Source organism: Mustela nigripes, chromosome 3 (genome assembly GCF_022355385.1).
Source record: "Mustela nigripes isolate SB6536 chromosome 3, MUSNIG.SB6536, whole genome shotgun sequence".
In the NCBI taxonomy this organism is placed as follows: Eukaryota; Metazoa; Chordata; class Mammalia; order Carnivora; family Mustelidae; genus Mustela; species Mustela nigripes.
In genome coordinates, this window is record NC_081559.1 from 114,831,229 (window position 1) to 114,850,422 (window position 19,194).

General features: G+C 37.9%; 1 protein-coding gene across 1 annotated transcript in view; it reads right to left on the bottom strand.

Annotated features, from left to right (window-relative positions):
- The window catches only part of PRKDC (protein kinase, DNA-activated, catalytic subunit), a 242,091-nt gene that overhangs the window by 5,757 nt on the left and 217,140 nt on the right, over nucleotides 1-19,194 (bottom strand). Inside the window, exons 72-81 of the mRNA XM_059394562.1 lie at nucleotides 18,379-18,559; nucleotides 17,150-17,310; nucleotides 13,866-14,077; nucleotides 12,195-12,282; nucleotides 11,957-12,100; nucleotides 5,742-5,946; nucleotides 3,873-3,940; nucleotides 2,958-3,178; nucleotides 2,552-2,644; nucleotides 363-452 (exon numbers count right to left, since the gene is read on the bottom strand). Coding sequence (XP_059250545.1) covers nucleotides 363-452; nucleotides 2,552-2,644; nucleotides 2,958-3,178; nucleotides 3,873-3,940; nucleotides 5,742-5,946; nucleotides 11,957-12,100; nucleotides 12,195-12,282; nucleotides 13,866-14,077; nucleotides 17,150-17,310; nucleotides 18,379-18,559 — 1,463 coding nt within the window. The remainder of the gene's footprint in view (nucleotides 1-362; nucleotides 453-2,551; nucleotides 2,645-2,957; nucleotides 3,179-3,872; nucleotides 3,941-5,741; nucleotides 5,947-11,956; nucleotides 12,101-12,194; nucleotides 12,283-13,865; nucleotides 14,078-17,149; nucleotides 17,311-18,378; nucleotides 18,560-19,194) is intronic.

The window sequence follows — 19,194 nt, forward strand, 5'->3', positions numbered from 1 at the left end:
GAGAGAGAGAGAGAGAGAAAACACGAGCAGGGCAGGAGGGGTAAAGGCAAACTTTTTTTTTTTAAAAGATTTTATTTATTTATTTGAGAGAGAAAGAGAGCATGAGAGAGAGAGAGAGAGAGAAAACACGAGCAGGGCAGGAGGGGTAAAGGGAGAGGGAAAAGCAGACTTCCTGCTGAGAAGGGAGCCTAATGTGGGGCTTGATCCCAGGACCCTGAGATCATGACCTGAGCCGAAGGAAGATGCCTAACTGACTGAGCCACCCAGGTGCCCAAGGCAAAACTTCCTAAGAAACAAAAGTAACATGCAACTTTGAGAAGAAATAACTAGTTAGTAAAATGGAAAATCAAAACAAAACTTACTTAAACATTGCCATGTAAGCACCAGCATTGTATTTCCCAGACATCTTTGCCAGCCAGTCTCTATATTCACATGGTGGTGCTTTGGGATCACTGACAATCAGGAAAAAGGGAATCAGCCGTAGGAAGATATTTAGCATTATAGTGATTTCAATGGCAAAGATCAAGAATTCTTGAAAAATAATGAAGAACCAGGGAAAGAACTATGACTTTTAATCATATTCAATATTAACACTGAACCCATGCTACTCTGGATATAGAATCTCAACATATCATTATTCATTCTTAGTTACTCCTAAAGAAACCAAAGCTACTTTCTATGCAAAAATTCAGGCACAAAATGATCAGATACAATCAATTTCCACTTCATACAGAGAGGAGCAAGATGAACTAAACCTAAGTGTTTAGGATCAAGGCCTATGGTTCTAAAAATCAGGTAGTGGAAAAGAACCATAACAACTTACTTAGAATAAGCAAGAAGTGATAGATGATACTACCACTATAAACTAAAAGACCACAAATTATGTGTTGAAGATGGGTGAAGTCTATTTGGATTGCCACACTTTTTCTTCACCACTTCAATTATGCAGATACATACAAAATCCATACTAAATACAGTAAGATATTTTCTTAAATGACAATGGCTTTGAATTGAATTTAGAAAGCTTTTAGTAATACTTCACAAGCAAAAGCCATACTGGGCTGCTGGAAATGTGTTTGTAGTTTGTAGTTTGGCTACTTTGGGGTTTGTCAAAAGCCTTAACAAGTTTTCCTAAAAAGAAATCTAAAGATAGAACTATTTTATGTGTTAGTAGTTCAATCACTTAGAGTGAATCTTTTCTGAATTGCTACTAAGTTAATTCCACAATACAGCTTTCCATTTCAGTCTAAATTCTCTTCAAGTTTCATTTGGGATGAAAATATTTAGGTTGGAAAACTGCAACACACAAATTAAGAAAAAAGTAGCAATGATTTTACTAATGGGGCTGGAAGTGCCTTGCTTTAAAAACGTAGTGGGAAGTAATTTATAAACTTCTGTATTTGAAAAGCTCTTTAAACTCCATTGATACCTATGTTTAACTTATGTATTTTAAACTATCTCATCTTAGAAATGGAGGCATGGGAACAAGGGAAAGGCAAGTCATTTTTTCAAGATTCCTTCTGTAAGTCAGAACCACTATAAGTTAGCACTGGCGTGAGATCTGGACTTCCTGACTCCTGAAAGTACTGTCCGTCAGTTTCCCTATCTTCCAGGGAATGCAGAAACAACTGTACGCAAAGGACTCATATTAAAAATTCATAAACTCAGCCTTATTTAGCAGGAGCATGAGTTTGATAAGAAAATGCTTTATTTTACAGAAATCATTTTTGACTGGTGAGAATTTTGCTCCCATGTAAGAACTTTCAGGACAGAAGAGAGTACAATGAAGAGAAATAGGCCTTGAAGCTATTTCCATTTCCTCTTCCTTCATCTAATAGTTACACATCAAGATTTGTCAACTCCTCTTCAAAATGTCTTTCAATGTTGTCCTTATTTTTCTTCACAGAAACAAAAAACAAAAAACCCCTTTCTGATTAAAAATATATGTTCATTGTTGAAAACTTGGAAAATATAAAAGGATGAAGAAAAATAAAAAGCACCAATATCATGATCTAGAATTAATCACTAATAATCCTAGCTATCCCATTTCTATATGCTGGGAGCCTAGGACAAGTTACATAACCTCTCTGGGCCTTAACTTCCTCATCGTACAGAGGTGTTAAAATAACTTGTAGGTTTTGTAAGAAAGAAATGACTTCATACAGATTAAGAGCTGAGAATGCTGCCTAGCATGCAGAAAATGTTTAATCAAATGTTAGCTGCTAATCTTACTATTTGTTTCCTTCAAGGTTTTTTTTTGTGTTGTTGCAAAGCTAATACTTTTTTTTTTCATTGTGGTAAAATTTATGCAGCTACTGTTTGGAACCCTCTACTTCATTTAGTTTATAAATCCAGCCAGAAGTGGAGAAAACAACTAGCCAGGGTGTGGCTCAGAGCCCCAAATTAGGAGGGGACCAGAAATGTCACTAGAAACACGAGGTAGAGGAAACTTAATATAAACTTAATTACTCAGGGAGAGTAGGACTGGGGAATAACCAGGTTGCAGGATGTGTCTGCACAGAGATGAAGGAGTATTTAGGCTCCACATCACCTTATATAAGCTGCTTTCTCCTCTCGTGACATGTTACTCAAAAGAAAGTCCTTCAAGGTGAAAGTATTTTCAATCCATTCAATTAGTCCTAATCTGAAAAAGAGAAGAAATAGTTTATGAAAACAAACCCAAACTGTTTTTCCTCACTAGAAAAAAGTTCTGTAGAATCAAAGCAGAACAGATTTCTTCATGTCAGTTCATTTACCTTCTCCACATTAAATCTGAAAATCATAGATTTGTAAGTGTTTATTAGTTCTGTTTAGCCCAGTCTTTGTGAAAGCTTAAATACCAAATTGTCAAGTGACCGCCAATCCCACCTCTGTAACCTTAAACAAGGATTTGGCTCAGTGTTAGAATTTCCATTCATATAAGTCTGTTCTAGAATGACTGTGTACATTGGTCCTACCTGGAGGTCATGGGTATGACATGGTAGGTCTTCAACTGCATGTTTCTCTGGCTACAGGCAGCATCCTGAGAAAGGAGGACATTCATGACTTCAAAGAGTTGTTCAATCCGCTGGTCCTGCCGCAGGTCTTCACCCCCCTTGACAAGGAAAGGGTATTCTTTCTCATCGTGGCCTCGGATGATGATGCGCTTTGGCTTTCTGATAGAGGCCATGACTTTTACCTTTAAAAATTAAAATATTTTAGATGCAGTGTAAGAATCTGACCAAACAGCTGATCATATCATTATCAAGAGAGGAAAGTAAGGCTGGTTGGCACACATTCCTCAAAGAGATACCTCTCTTTGAGGACCGAGTGAAGTGACAGAAAAATAATAGCGAACCTAGTGCCAGTAAAGTATTTGTTACCTATTTATGCCTACTGCTGTGCCTCTAGAAACTGCATGTCCCTTATTATAAATGATTGCTTATAAATGTGGATATCCTTAGTAATGAGCAACATACAAACTTCCTAAAATCACTTAATTTAATTCTACATATGTTTTAAGATAGATACACACACAAAGTTTACTCTGAGTTTGTACACTGAAACACTGAAGCATTATATTAAGAGATTCAGTATGTAATAGGATCAGAATACGCTGTGCATTTGAGATCACGATGGGTAACTGTCTTTTCTTTAGTAAAGACAAATATGTCCATCTTATATCTGAAGAACTCACACTCACAATCTTTACAGAAATCAGGTGTGACTGATGAGAAATTTTGCTCCTATGTAAATACTTTCAGGACAGAATATAGTACAATGAAGAGAAACAGGCCTTCAAGCTATTTATGATTATTTCCTCTTCCTTCATCCAACAGTTACTCACCAATACTTGTTAAACACTGGCAACAGTCACAAACACTGGCACCTACCCGCTCATCAAACCCAGAGATTCGTGCATGGTATTCTGGCATTGGCTTTCCTTTGCCATCATATTGACCTAAGACAAACCACAGAAGCCTTACTTAGATATAGCTTGTTACAGAACCCTGTATTTTTAACACATACCTATTGATCTAATAATAATTTTAAAAAAAAGTTATATGATAAAATTTTTTACTTAAAGTTTTCATTTTTAAAAAACTTGACTTTTAAAAAAAGATTTATTTATTTATTTTAAAGAGAGAGAGAAGGAGTACATGTGTTGGGGGTGTGGGATGGTGGGGAAGGGCAGAGAGAATCTCAAGCAGAATCCCTGCTAAGTCGTCACCTGACGGTGGTTCGATCTCACACCCTTGAGATCATGACCTGAGCCAAAAGCAAGAGTTAGATGCTTAACCAACTGAGCCACCCAAGTGTCCCTCCAAATTTGAGTTTTGGTTTTTTTTTTTTTTTTAAAGATTTTATTTATTTATTTGACAGACAGAGATCACAAGTAGGCAGAGAGGCAGGCAGAGAGAGAGAGAGAAAGAGAGAGGGAAGCAGGCTCCCTGCGGAGCAGAGAGCCCGACGCGGGGCTCGATCCCAGGACCCTGAGATCACGACCTGAGCCGAAGGCAGCAGCCCAACCCACTGAGCCACCCAGGCGCCCCAAGTTTTGTTTTTTTTTAAATAATACTATTATTTCTCAATTTGACTAATGGAAGTTAGCTTCCGATTCTAATGGAGTAGACAAATTACAAACAGGAAAAATAATGCATTAAGCTAGAACACTTTATTTTAAGGAGAATCAAGCTACATATGAAGAGGCTTACATTTTCAGCTTTTCTTTATGCAATGCATAGATTCTTGACAGGTTCTAGAGCTGTTAATAATAAGAAAGTCTCCAATTTGTTTTTATATCCACTAGATGAGAATATGAATAACCATAAAAAAACATTTCTTTGGCAAATTCTAGGGTGAAGAACATGGAATGTGTAAAGACTGTCTTTGAAAAATCACATCAGACCAACTTGCTGTGTGTCTCTATCCTAAGTGTCACCATTATTTGTCCTGAAGGTATAAGTCATTTATCATTATCTTGTCATTTTGTTTTTTTAAATATTTTTTTATTTTTTAATAAACATATAATGTATTATTAGCCCCAGGGGTACAGGTCTGTGAATCACCAGGTTTACACACTTCACAGTACTCACCAAAGCACATACCCTACCCGATGTCCATAACCCCACCACCTTCACCCTACCCCCCCACCCAGCCCTCCTCAGTTTGTTTTGTGATATTAAAAGTCTCTTATGGTTTGTCTCCCTCCTGATCCCATCTTATTTCATGTATTCTTTTCCTACCCCCCCCCCCCCCCCATGTTGCATCACCACTTCCTCATATCAGGGAGATCATATGATAGCTGTCTTTCTCCGATTGACTTATTTCGCTAAGCATAATACCCTTTAGTTCCATCCATGTCGTTGCAAGTATCTTGTCATTTTAAACGGGACCAACCTATACATCCAAGGAAGTGATCTGCACTTACACCTGTATTACATTTCTTGAAGAAAAGTTATTTAGGAGCAAAGCATGAGTATATTCAGAGGAAATTACAGTTACATTATTATTAAATGGAAATCTGAATACTTGTATAATCAGGAAAATAAGAAAACTACAGTCTAACATTTTGTTCAGTGTACTAATTCACAGTAATTATAGATTCTCCTAATGACAAAAAGGTATGGTGAAATTTCAAATTCTTTAAAAAAAAAAGGTAACTGTCAAGAACCTAATATTCCTAGTTTTAGAAATCAAGAATCCTTGCTACGCCACTATTCTCCTTAAAGTCCAATTTGTCACCCCAAGGGTAAACTCACCAGGAATCTCCAGCTCACTTCTCAAAAATTCTATTTTGAAGTCACTCATCCAGGGTGAGCATTCTTTCAGATTCCCAGGTGGCTTTGAGTCTCTGCCCATTTTATAAAACAGTGAGTCAGTAATGTCAGTAAAGTCGCGGAGTTTCATTCCAGGTAACTTAGAACCTCCTTTCCCAAAGTGTTTATCAAATTCTTTCCCAAAATCCTGAAATCAATAATAATTTACATTAAACATTAGTGTTTAGTTTTATAATTCAGGAAGGCTCTAGATTTATACTTTTGCCTTCCTTGAATGTTTTTTGTGTTCCTCTAAAAAGACATAAAGAATACAGTTAGTAATGACCTATCAAAAATTCTAATCATAAGTTCTAATAAGGGCTTAAAAACCCTTTAACCTCTTGGTGTCCATTGTCTAGTTACTGATCTACATTATTATGACAGCAGGAGTAATTAGGAATGAGGCACTAAGTAAAGGGAGTAATTCAATAAAAATGAAAAGCCTGTGATTCTTCATCAGAGCTAAAGAGCAAAATATAAAAATGCTACATTCCTTAATAAAGGTCTTTTGGGCGCCTGGGTGGCTCAGTGGGTTAAAGCCGCTGCCTTCGGCTCAGGTCATGGTCTCAGGGTCCTGGGATCGAGTCCCACATCGGGCTCTCTGCTCAGCAGGGAGCCTGCTCCCCCCTTACCCCGCTCTCTCTCTCTGCCTCTCCATCTACTTGTGATCTCTCTCTGTCAAACAAATAAATAAAATCTTAAAAAAAAAATAAAGGTCTTTCAAGCCATTATTTTGGATCACAAGCCAGTGTAAACATTATTTAGATAATTTACATTTCTTTTATTATAATTTTTTTTTCAATTTAAATTTTGGTTAGTAAACATACAGAGCAATATTAGTTTCAGGAGTAGAATTCAGTGATTCCTCACATACATACAACACCCAGTGCTCATCACAAGTGCCCTCCTTAATATCCATCTCCCATCTAGCCCATCCCCCACCCACCACCCTCCATCAACCCTCAGTTTGTTCTCTATCTTTAAGAGTCTCCTTGTGGCTTCTCTCTCTTCTTTTTCTTTTCCCCCTACCCATATGTTCATCTGTTTTCTTTTTTAAATTTCCCACATGAGTGAGATCAAATGGTATTTGTCTTTCTCTGACTGACTTAACTCACTTAGTATAATACACTCTAGCTCCATCCATGTCACTGAAAATGGCAAGATTTCATTTTTTTAAAAAAAGATTTTATTTATTTATTTGACAGAGATCACAAGTAGGCAGAAAAGCAGGCAAAGAGAGGAGAGAGGAGGAAGCAGACTCCCTGCTCAGCAGAGAGCCCAATGCAGGGCTCAATCCCAGGACCCCGGGATCATGACCTGAGCAAAAGGCAGAGGCTTTAACCCACTGAGTCACCCAGGCGCCCCATGATTTCATTTTTTGATGGCTGAGTAATATTCCATTCAATGAAAAAAAATATATATATACTATATCTTCTTTATCCATTCATCAGTTGATGCACATTTGGGTTCTCTCCATAGTTTGGCTATATCGATAATGCTGCTATAAACATTGGGGTACACGTACCCCTTCAAATCTGCATTTTCATAGATAATTTATATTTCTAAAAGTAATTATTAGACATCCTTTATCTTTGAACATAACAAATATCTGTACTAGTCTCTACTCAAGTATTTATTTAAATTATAATCCTGGTATCAAAACAAAAAAAAAAAACCAAAAAACAAAACTTAAAGAGAATCACTAATAGTGACTTAATAATAGTCCCCAAAGATTTACCCAATTATCTTTCATTTTACAATTTTTTTTTTTTTTTACCAAATTTAAAACATAAATCTGGTTAAATGAAATATATCTCCTACTTTACGATAATCCATTATAGGACAATTGACATATATAAAACAAATTTATTCTTTTTTTTTTTAAGATTTTATTTATTTATTTGTCAGAGAGAGAGCGAGAGCGAGCACAGGCAGACAGAGTGGAAGGCAGAGTCAGAGGGAGAAGCAGGCTCCCTGCGGAGCAAGGATCCCGATGCGGGACTCTATCCCAGGACGCTGGGATCATGACCTGAGCCGAAGGCAGCTGCTTAACCAACTGAGCCACCCAGGAGTCCCTAAAACAAATTTATTCTTTAATCTGTAGATGGACTGAAAGTATAGAAGCAATCTCCAGTTCTTAAAATACATGAAAAGATTAGCTATTTCCCAAACATAATCAGCACCAACAACATATGTGAATGGCATAATGCCCTCTCTGAAGTGAAATCTGAGGCAATTCTGTTTGGGTAGATTATTATTTTAATTAATTAATTAAATGCAAATTATGCATTGATTTGGTATGAAGCAGAGAGTTCTAGATTTATTTTCCAAGGTACTCGAATTAACCTCAAAACAAGCATTGTGGGCACCTGGGTTGCTCAATGGGTTAAGAGACTACCTTTGGCTCAGGTCATGATCCCAGGATCCTGGGATTGAGCCCTGCATCGGGCTCTCTGCTCAGCAGAGAGCCTGCTTCTCCCTCTCTCTCTGCCTGCTTTTGTTCTCTCTCTATCAAATAAATAAATAAAAAATTTAAAAAACAAAAACAAACAAGTATTGTGCCTGGCAGGGATGATAGGGCCACTCTGATACCCTCCCTCCGTTAGAGTTGGATGCAGCTGTGCTCTGCAGCAGCTGGGAAGAACAGTGGTCTATCCTAAGAGATTTCTAGGGTAGAGCATTATGGTACCCAGCATGCAGGAAAAGAAATGGCCATGAATTCGAAGGGATAACATGCAGTTTTCACTGAGGACCGCACAGTAATATTCGACATGGACTGATGAACAGGGCCACTGCAGATATTCTCACACCAGCTGAGGAGAGAGAGAGCAAACTAGGATGACATACCATGCCCTCTGTCTGGGGCCGGGGTCAGAGCACCTTGAGAGGAGGGCAAATAGAGGAAGGCTGCACAAGAACAGTACTGCTGAAATGAAGCTTTTTCACAGGCGATGGACTGGTTTCACTATGCTAGGGGACTTGCTATCAGTTGCCATTCTGCTGTTCTCTCCATTTGATACAGGGCAAGTCTCTTGTTTTTCAGAACTAGTTTCTTTGTTTAGAACAAGGTATGGCAAAATATGGCCTGCAAGTCAAAGCCCACTGCCTGTTTTTAATAAATAAAATTTTACTGGAATCCTGCCAACCATGCCTGTTCATTTACATACTGTCTAGGTCTGCTTTTGCACTAGGATGACAGATTTGAGTACTCATAACATGAGACTGGTATGGCCTGAAAACTGAAAATCTGGACCTTTACAGAAAACACATGTAGACCACTGGTTTAAGAAAAACAAACACAAAGATGTTTTCAAATCTAGTGTTCTACAATTTTATAAAATTTATGAATGCTAGTACACTGATTTTAAGGATATTTACAGTATGTATATTTCCTTCTGAGGCTCTTGTATATTCAATAGTGTGAGATAGATTTGATATGATATATAGCCCAATATTATGTCATAACATGAAGTACAGAGAGTTATGGTTTTATCTTTACTTTTAGGATATATCACTGATCACATTTAGGCAACAGATAGTCCTGCATGTTCCCACATTCATACTACATTAAAACTACCCTAAGTAGGAATGTACCTAAAGTACCCACCAAAATCTAACTCTCCTTATCAAAACTATACCAATTATTCATCTAATTCAAGATGCTAGTTTCACATCAGGCAGCATTCTAGGAGATGGAGAGAAAACATGAGCAAGACAAAATCCCTGTCCACAAGTCTAATTAATTCATAAATGAAAGGAAGAGCTAAAGAGAAATATCATTTTACACTCCTAAGGGTCTCCCCAGAAGAACCTATACACACATAGTCACAGCAGCAGCATTCATAACAGCTAAGACATGGAAACACTCCAAATGTCCATCCACTAACAAAAGGATAAACAAAATGTGGCATGTTCTTATAGTAGAATAATATACAGCAATTAAAAGGAATGTCCAGAAGAGGCAAATCTACAGAAACAGAAAGTACTTTAGTGGTTGCTTAGCATGACAGGAGGTGGGGGATTGAGAGTAACTGCTAACAGGTATGTGCTTTTAGGGGTGATAAAAATGTTCTAGGTGCCCAGGTGGCTCAATTGGTTAAGCAGATGATTTCAGCTCAGGTCACGATCTCAGGGTTCTGGGATCAAGCCCCACATCAGGCTCCCTGCTCAGCAGGGATTCTACTTCTCTCTCTGCCCTCAGCCCCGCATCCCCAGCTCATGCTTGCTCTCACTCTCTCTCAAATAAATAAATAAAATCTCAAAAATGGGGCATCTGGGTGCCTCAGTTGGTTAAACATCTCCCTTTGGCTCAGGTCATGATCCTGGGGTCCTAGGATCAAGCCCTGCACTGGGCTCTCTGCTCAGTAGGGAGCCTGCTTCTCCTCCCTCTGCCTGCCCCTGCCCATCGCTTGTGCTCACTCTCTGTCTAGTGCTCTCACTCTCTCTCTCTCCCTCTCAAATAAATAAATAAATAAAATCTTAACAAAAAACCTTTTAAAAAAGGATAATGTTCTAAAACTTATGTGTAATACTTACATAACTGTAAATATAATAAAAACTATAGCATTGTATACTTCAAATAGATAGATTATAGGGTATATGAATTATATCTTAATAAAATAGTTATTTACAAAAAAACCCAGAAGAGACAAAGATCCTCCTTTGTACTGGAGACTGTGAAACTTGAGAACTCTGGCAATATGAATACCAGGATTTCTCTTTATGCTCTTATATTTCTTGAAGTTTACTAAACAAAGTTAATTTAATAAAAATTAGAAAAATCAGGGATTAATGCTAATAGAGTTGTATATAAGGTATGTTACACAACAGAGAAAGAGTACCTAGTTCTTATTGGGGAAGGAGGTTCAGGGAAGGCTCTGCAGTAGAAACAATGCATAAGCCAAGTCTCTATGGTGAGTTCTCCAGATGGAAAGAGAGAAGGTAAACCCACTTAAAGGGAGCAACAAGCACAATGCACGGTGCTGTGAAATCTGGACATCTCAAGGTTCATTTTTATCTCCACTGGCTCCAAGGGGTTTCCTGATTCCCTCCAAACTGAGGCATGTTCTCTTCCTTTCAACTCTAGAACAACTTTAGAAACAGATTTCATGTATCATATTTGTTCTCAAGCCACAATTTTTACATACTGCATTTGTCAGACATCCCTCTGAATACAGGAACTGGGTCCGTCTTCTCTTTGTATGTCCTGTAGCATCTAGGAGTATGCCTTGGACAGAGGGAAGGGCTCAAAACGGTCATCAACTTGTACACAATACAAGTATTTTCTTTTTCTTTGTCTTTTTTTTTTTAAGATTTTATTTATTTATTTGCCAGAGATCACAAGTAGGCAGAGGCAGGCAGAGAGAGAGAGGGGGAGGCAGGCTCCCTGCTGAGCAGAGAGCCGATGTGGGGCTGGATCTCAGGACTCTGGGATCATGACCTGAGCCGAAGGCAGAGGCTTTAACCACTGAGCCACCCAGCGCCTCTACAAGTGCATTCTTTCTTTCTTTCTTTTTTTTTTTTTTTTAAAGATTTTATTTATTTATTTGACAGACAGAGATCACAAGTAGGCAGAGAGGCAGGCAGAGAGAGAGAGAAGGAAGCAGGCTCTCCGCGGAGCAGACAGCCCGATGCGGGGCTCGATCCCAGGACCCTGGGATCATGACCTGAGCCGAAGGCAGAGGCTTTAACCCACTGAGCCACCCAGGTGCCCCTACAAGTGCTTTCTTAATCCAACATTCAAATAATTAGGAGAATGAAAAACATTAAACTACAGCATAAAGGAGGGCACTTGGTGTTGTATGTAAGCAAACCACTGAATTCTACCCCAGAAACCAATACTGCACTATATGTTAACTAATAAAATTTAAATTAAAAAGTTAACAAATATATTGAACCACATGTAACCTTCAAATCTAAAAATCTGAGCATGAAGAACAGAATGCAATAAAAGCCCCATGGTTTTATCTATTGCCCCACCTGCCACTATCTGACCTAAATATGTGCATCACTATCTCACCAAAAGCATTAGATCTGAAGATAAGTTTACAACTTTAATAGACATTTTAAAACCAGGATTATTAACAAACCATCAAATATAAATATTGATCTTCACAATGATTACATTATTATAAAGTCAGGCTGCCACCAATCCATACCTGAATAAACCGCTTTCTGAAAGCCCCAAGGCCTGGAGCCCTTGGGTTTCCCAAGGCTGCATACATTCTTTCATACATCTTTTCAATGTTTTTTTTATTAACAGGGGTTTTTGCCAGTTCGACTTTCATATCATCAACCCAATCCTGGGAAGAAAAAAAAAAAAAAGAACAACCAAGTTGACTGCAAGGAGGTTTTATCCAAAATCTATGTTTTATGAACTAGAAGCTATTACATTACCTTAAAGAGCATTTCAGGATTAGAGAGCTGTTCTAGGGCACTAATAAAATCTTGAATCACTCCTCCTTGATCCAACTTAATTTTAATCCTATAAAACAATTACCAAGGCCCACAGTTTATTTACATATAATTATTTATATTCATATATAAAATTATATTATTACCAACTAATAGTCTAGGGAAAGAACAATTTTAAAATTTTGTTCAATATTAGATGAAGTACAAAGCATACAGTCTATCAAGAGTTGAGCTTCTCAGATAAAGGGAAAGCAAATCTCTTTGCAAATGTTGTTGACATTTTAATGTACACAATTTGATACATACGGTTTCTGAAATTATGTTATGAAAGAAAAGGCCACTTTCTCAGCATGCTTTCAATCCTTTCTCTTTTTTTGTTTTAAGATTTATTTATTTGGGAGAAAGAACACATGCATAAAGTGGAAGAGGGGCAGAGGGAAAGAGAGAATCTCTAGCAGATTCCCAACTGAGCAAGGAGCCTGACTCTGGGGTCTCGATCCCACGACCCTCAGATCATGACCTGAGCTGAGATCAAGAGTTGGACGCTCAACCAACTGAGCCACTCAGATGCCCTTCTTTTTTCTTAAAAAAATAAAAAAATAAAAAATTAATCATGTTGCAGTTGACTATGTTGAGAGACCCAGGGGTGGGCCGGGCACCATCGGTGGCAGATGGACTTACAGCAGCCAACCCATCCAAAAACCATGACAAAAGTGGTGTCTTATTCTTACCTTCCCAGAAACACTCTAGTAAGATAAATGAGCTCATGACAAACAAAGAAACAAACAGAGAATGCCCGAAACACCATGTATTTACCAAGTATTCTTGCAAAACTAGTTTGTCATTGCTAGTTATATCTGCACTTACAAATCAAATCAGGCAGCCTACTTAGTAAGAGGGGCTTCCCAGGTATTTTGAATTAAAGAACAATTTCAGGAACTGATTTCAAAAAGCATCTTATCTGTCTGCCTCAATCAAGTGATTACTGTCAACTCTTACTATTATAAGGACAGAATTTTCATGAATAACATTCTAAGATGAAAAGTATTTTATAAAAGGAAAGAAATTCAGGGGCACATGTCTGGCTCAGTCAGTAGAGCATGCAACTCTTGATCTCTAGGTTACAAGCTGGAGCCCCACACTGGGCATAAAGTTAACTTTAAAAAGGAAAAAAAAAAAAAAAAAAGAAGGGGGGCACCGGGTGGCTCAGTGGGTTAAGCATCTGCCTTCAGCTTAAGCAGTGACTGGACTGAGTCCCATATTAGGCTCCCAGCTCAGCGGGGAGTCTGCTTCTCCCTCTGACCCTCCCCCGACTCATACTTTCTCTCTCTCACTCTCTCTCTCAAATAAATAAAATCTTAAAAAAAAAAAAAAAAAAGGAAAAAGTTCTGTGATAAATAACATACCTGGGGTAGATATATTCAACAAAGAGATGTCTAAGATTTTTTATTTTTTAATGACAGCTCTAATTAATTTGAAGACAAACACAAGCTTCTATGTGTTTTATTTATCTTTTTCTTAAGTTAACTCTATGCCCAACATGGGGCTTGACCTCAGGACCCCAAGACCAGGAGTCATGTGCTCCACTGACTGAGCCCCCATGTGTTTGCTTTTATCATACACTTTAAAACCTATAGTATTTGACCAACCCACCTTGCCACAAACTCCTTATTCTTATGGCCAGTAGAAGTATCTTTGAAGGAATAGCTTTCACTACTTATTATAAAGGGGTAGGCAATTGCCTGTGGATAGTTATTAGCAATCTCTTCCACAGTATGCTGGACAGCAACAGCTTCCTCTTTGTCCAGTAAGGCCACCATATGGCTGATCCAGCCAATGAACTGCCAGCAAGGAATGGAAGAAATCTAAAACACAGAGAACTGTAACTTAATAATGAATACAACTTTTAGCACTGTTTTATTGTGAAAGTATTGTGTGCCCAATATAAAATATATCTATAATCAGAAGCATACAGAAGTAAGTCTAAAATAAAACATCTTCTCTCCCTCAGCCTTCTTAGTTCTTATTCCACTGAAGCACCATTCCATTCTTCTAGATGTTTTGTATGTATGTACACAAATATCCGTTCTTTGCAAGAATGGAATCAGACTAGATATACTGTTGCTGGTTTTTCTTAGGTGAATGGATAGATGTACCTCATTCTTTTTAACAGCTGGATAGCATTCCGTTTTATTTAATTACTGCTGTATAATGAATTTTTAGGGTATCTTCCAAGTTTTGCTATTATAGATAATGCTACAATGAACATTTCTACATGTTTATCTCTTTGTATTTGTGCTATGTGTGCCCACAGGATAAATTTCTAGAAGTATAATTACTGTGTGAACACTAACAACTGTTAAAAAAAAAATTGCTAGATTTCCCTCTGAAAGGATTTTTCAAATTTTCATTCTTACAAGCATAATGGAAACTCATATAATTCAATACAAAAAAAATCTGATTAAAAATAGGCATAAGACCTGAGTAAACATTTTTCCAAAGAAACATACAGATGGCCGACAGACACATGAAAAGATGCTCGTTATCACTCATCATCAGGGAAATGCAAATCAAAACCCCATGAAATATCACGCCTACCAGAATAGCTGGTATCCAAAAACAAAAAACAAGTGTTGGTGAGGTTGTGGAGAAAAGGGAACCCTTGTGTACTTTTGGTGGTAATGTAAATTGATGCAGCCACTGTAGAAAACAGTATGGAGATTGCTCAGAAAGTTAAAAATAGAAACACCATACAATTCAGTCATTCTACTTCTAGGTATTTACTCAAAGAAAACAAAAACATAAACTCAAAAAGATATTTGCACCCTCATGTTTATTGCAGCATTATTTACAATAGCTAATATATAAAAGCACCCCAAGTGTCCACGAATAGATGAATGGATGATGAAAATGTGGTTTATGTAGAGAATGAAATCTTGCCATGTGTGAATACATGGATGGACCCAGTAGGTATTATGCTAAGTGAAATAAGTCAGACAAAGAAAGACAAATATACTTATGTGGCATAAAAAACCAATGAACAAACAAGAAACAGAAACAGACTCATTAATACAGACAATAAACTAGTGGTTTCCAGAGGAGACGGATGAGCCAGGATAAGCAAAATAGTTGATGGGGATTAAGTAGTACAAACTTCCAGTTATAAAATAAATAAGTCACGGGGATATAAAGTATACCATAGGTAATACAGCCACCAATACTGTAATAATACTGTATAATGACAGATGGTTACTACACTTGTCATGATGAGCCCTAAGTAATGGACAGAATTGCTCAATCATTATACTGCATGCCTGAAACTTATGGTATTGTTATGTCAACTATATATTCAATTTAAAAAAAGTATATTCACAGTTGACTACTTTACAAAATCTAACACTAAAGACAATTTTAAAAATTTATTGTCAATCTGAGAGGTGAAAAAGATCTAATTTTAATTTTCATGTTTCTTTATTAGTGAGGGTAAATGGTCTAGCTTTATTCTCCTTAGATATTAAACCATGCATGCATTTCCTCTGACCACTTTCTACTGGTCTATTTTTTTTTTTTTTTAGAGGGAGACACCAGCTCTTTGTCTCTAATACATGTTGCAAATATTTTTTCTGGCAGTTTTTTTTTTTAAGCTTCATATATATTGTTGTTTTTTGTTTTTTTCCCCTGCAAGGAAGTGCTGATTCTTTTCCTTTATAGTTTCTGGATTTTGTCTTTTTACAGAAAAAAGAGTTAGAGCTTTTTAATGTGTTAATTTTAAGATAAAATCTGATCCACTTGGAATGTTGGTATGAGGAGTGAACATGGCAAGCTTCCTACTTTCATCTATTAAATGAGTAAAGAGCAAAAAATGTGGGGATGAAAAACATCAGTCCACATAGCTCAAAGGGAGTGATCAATAAAGGTTAGTTCCCCATCTCAAATGACTCCCTGGTGCCATAACAACATTGAATGTACATTCCATTTATTTCCTCACAAATTCGAAATGCTATCTTCATCATATATAAATATTATTTTGGGAAAACTAAAATTATAATTTAATGATTTCTTCACTAATCTTTAAGAAAAACATACACACATGTATCTACTACATTTCTGAAGTTACTTTAATCTCTTTTTTAGGACCTACTGAGAAAATCCCATCCTTCTAAATCCACAAGAGGGTCGGAGTGTGTAGTAAAGCCCTGCCAGGCACTCAGTCTCCACAGCTCAGAAACCAGCACTGTTTAAAAATTTATTACATAAAGCCAACAGAGTGCTATGTTACCCTTTTGAACTGTTGTGTAACAACTCAAAGCCTGGCCCTATTGTGCAGTTAAACATCTACAGAAGTCATTAAGGAGTCTTTCAGATGGCTCAAATGACAGAAAGATAGTAGGATGATGCAGCTTCGTTTTGGGAGAGGCCTGTGCGGGACCCACAAGTGGTGAGCAGAACACTGTGGAGTTGTGCCTGCACCCCCTAGCTGCTCACTGCACACTTGAAGGCCTCAGGATCCTCATGAACATGGTGCTGCCAGCAGACACTGTAGTCACCAGGGGTGGGATGCCAGCTGAAACATACTCCCTCTCCCTGAGATAAATAATAAACTGAGCATAAGGCACCAACAGATGTTCCAGACTACAGCTTAGTCATTCTGGACAGCAAATTGTGCTATAGAAAATTCCCGCCTTGTCCCAAACATATCTCCTCCTCTTCCTGAGGCAGACACAGTGTTCTTATCAACACCCACAGAAGAAAATGGGTAAATGTAAACACCCTTTTATACAGCTTTAAATTACCTACAGTCTCAGAATATAGTAAAATGCAATGCTGGTTAGGAAAACCTGTAATATATGCATTGCACATACTAATGTGTTTAAATATAAACAGAAACATGTCTTTAAGCTCTGTAAAGTTCTCTTCATTAGAATATAGACACTAACCTCTTTTGTCATTAGGCTCAGGGTCTCCTCTGGATATAGTTCTATAATCTGCAGTAGTCTAGGAAACTTCAGCCTGGCTTCACTGGAATGCAATTTTAAAGCTTTCAACATTTTGTCTACCACAACGGCTGGATACGTCTGTAGTTCTAGAGACTCAGTAACTACAAAGGACAGGAGAGAAGGAAAAAAACGGTCAGTATACCCACTTACACATACATAAACTATAAATTTAACAAATGACTACATTTTCCTTTGGGCTTCTATTTTGTAATATGTCACTGTTCTCTTTTAACAAGTACTTTAGATCAACAAACACCAGATGCAGTTTGGGGCCATATGTAAAAGCTTCCATCTTGAAGCTGAATTCTTCACTGGAATATGCATTCTGTATGCAGCACCGTTGCCTTCTTGGGCCAGAGGGAACATTGAACAGCTGCTGGTTACTGAATTTTTTTCAAGAGCAAGAGGCAAGCCACATAGCCAATATTACCAAAGCTACAAGTAAAATGTAGAAACTATAAGCAAATGGAAAGATAGTGTGACTGTTTATATGCAGGTCATGTTGCTTGAAGATGCTGTTGCTTCTTAAAAAGACAAGACTTTTCTCAGAATAACTGTCATTTAAAAACCCAAGATACAAGGGTGTCTAGGTGGCTCAGTGGGTTAAAGCTGCCTTTGGCTCAGGTCATGATCTCAGGATCCCAGAATCGAGCCCCACATCGGGCTGTCTGCTCAGCAAGGAGCCTCCTTCCCGCTACCCCTCTCTGCCTGCCTTTCTGTCTACTTGTGATCTCCGTCTGTCAAACAAACAAACAAACAAACAAATAAATAAATAAAATCTTAAACAAACAAACAGACAGACAAAAACCTAAGATGCAGAGGCTCCTGAGTGGTTCAGTCAGATGAGCATCTGACTCTTGATTTTGTCTCAGGTCATAATCTCAGGGTCATGGGATAGAGCCCAAGTCTGGCTCCAAGCTCAACTTGGAAGTCTGTTTGAGATTCCCTCTCTCCCTCCCCTTCTGCACCTCCATCCACTCACGTGCCCATGCCCCCTTCTCTCTCTCAAATATAATCTTTAAAAAAAAAAATAAAAACAAGCAAACAGGAAACAAAGTATCTACAGATACTTAAGCAAACAGGAAACAAAGTATCTACAGATACTACAGTCTTAAGGTTTTGGCTAACACAATGTTACAAACTAAATGATTTTTCCTTTTGTGACCCACCTGATGCACTCTCCTCCTCCTTGCGGAGCTGCTGGTCACAGAAATCCACCAGCGTCATGTAAGCATCTGTCAGGCTGGCTACAGGACCCTGGCCCATGAGGGAAGGCTGGGACTCCTCCTCAGCTATCCGCACGGCCTCAGAAAGGTGATGGAATGCTCTCTGGTGCAGACCTGTGATCACCTGGAATTCACAGATGTCTCAATTGTGAACCTGTGAGTGCAGCTTAAGTTTTCTGGAAGAACTCTACTTTCGACTTGTGATGACAAAGAAAGAATACTTGTGATTTGTGAGCCATGAGATAACACAGAAAGCTGGTTAAATGGAAAAGGGAGTCTGTCTGCCCTGATTGTGAAACAGTGAGTCATTTCAGTATAATCCTCAGTACTTTTAAAACCCAGAAGGTCCACTAGTCATGCAGAATTGGCACCAAAGATCAATGGGGGATCATGTAGCCTGTCAGAAACTGAAGAAGAGATGGAAGTTGGCACTTTATCCTCACCACCCTGCTCAGATGTTGGGTAGTAACACTGAGGAGGAAGAAGGCAAGGCTAACAACTAAAGTGAAGTAGGCACAGGGAGATGAGGAGAGGAAAATACAAAATCATTTGAGAAAAGCTAGGCAAAGCAGACACTACATAAAAAAGTGGAAAAGGCTGATTTGCTCCACAAAATAATGGGACGTCTGGATGGCAACTGGTGGTGAAATCCATTAGCAAAATTCTTGGAAGAACTGTCCACATCAATCCAACACAAATTTTTCACTTCTAATACTGAAACAATCTGTATCATTCAAATAAACAGGAAATAATTGAATA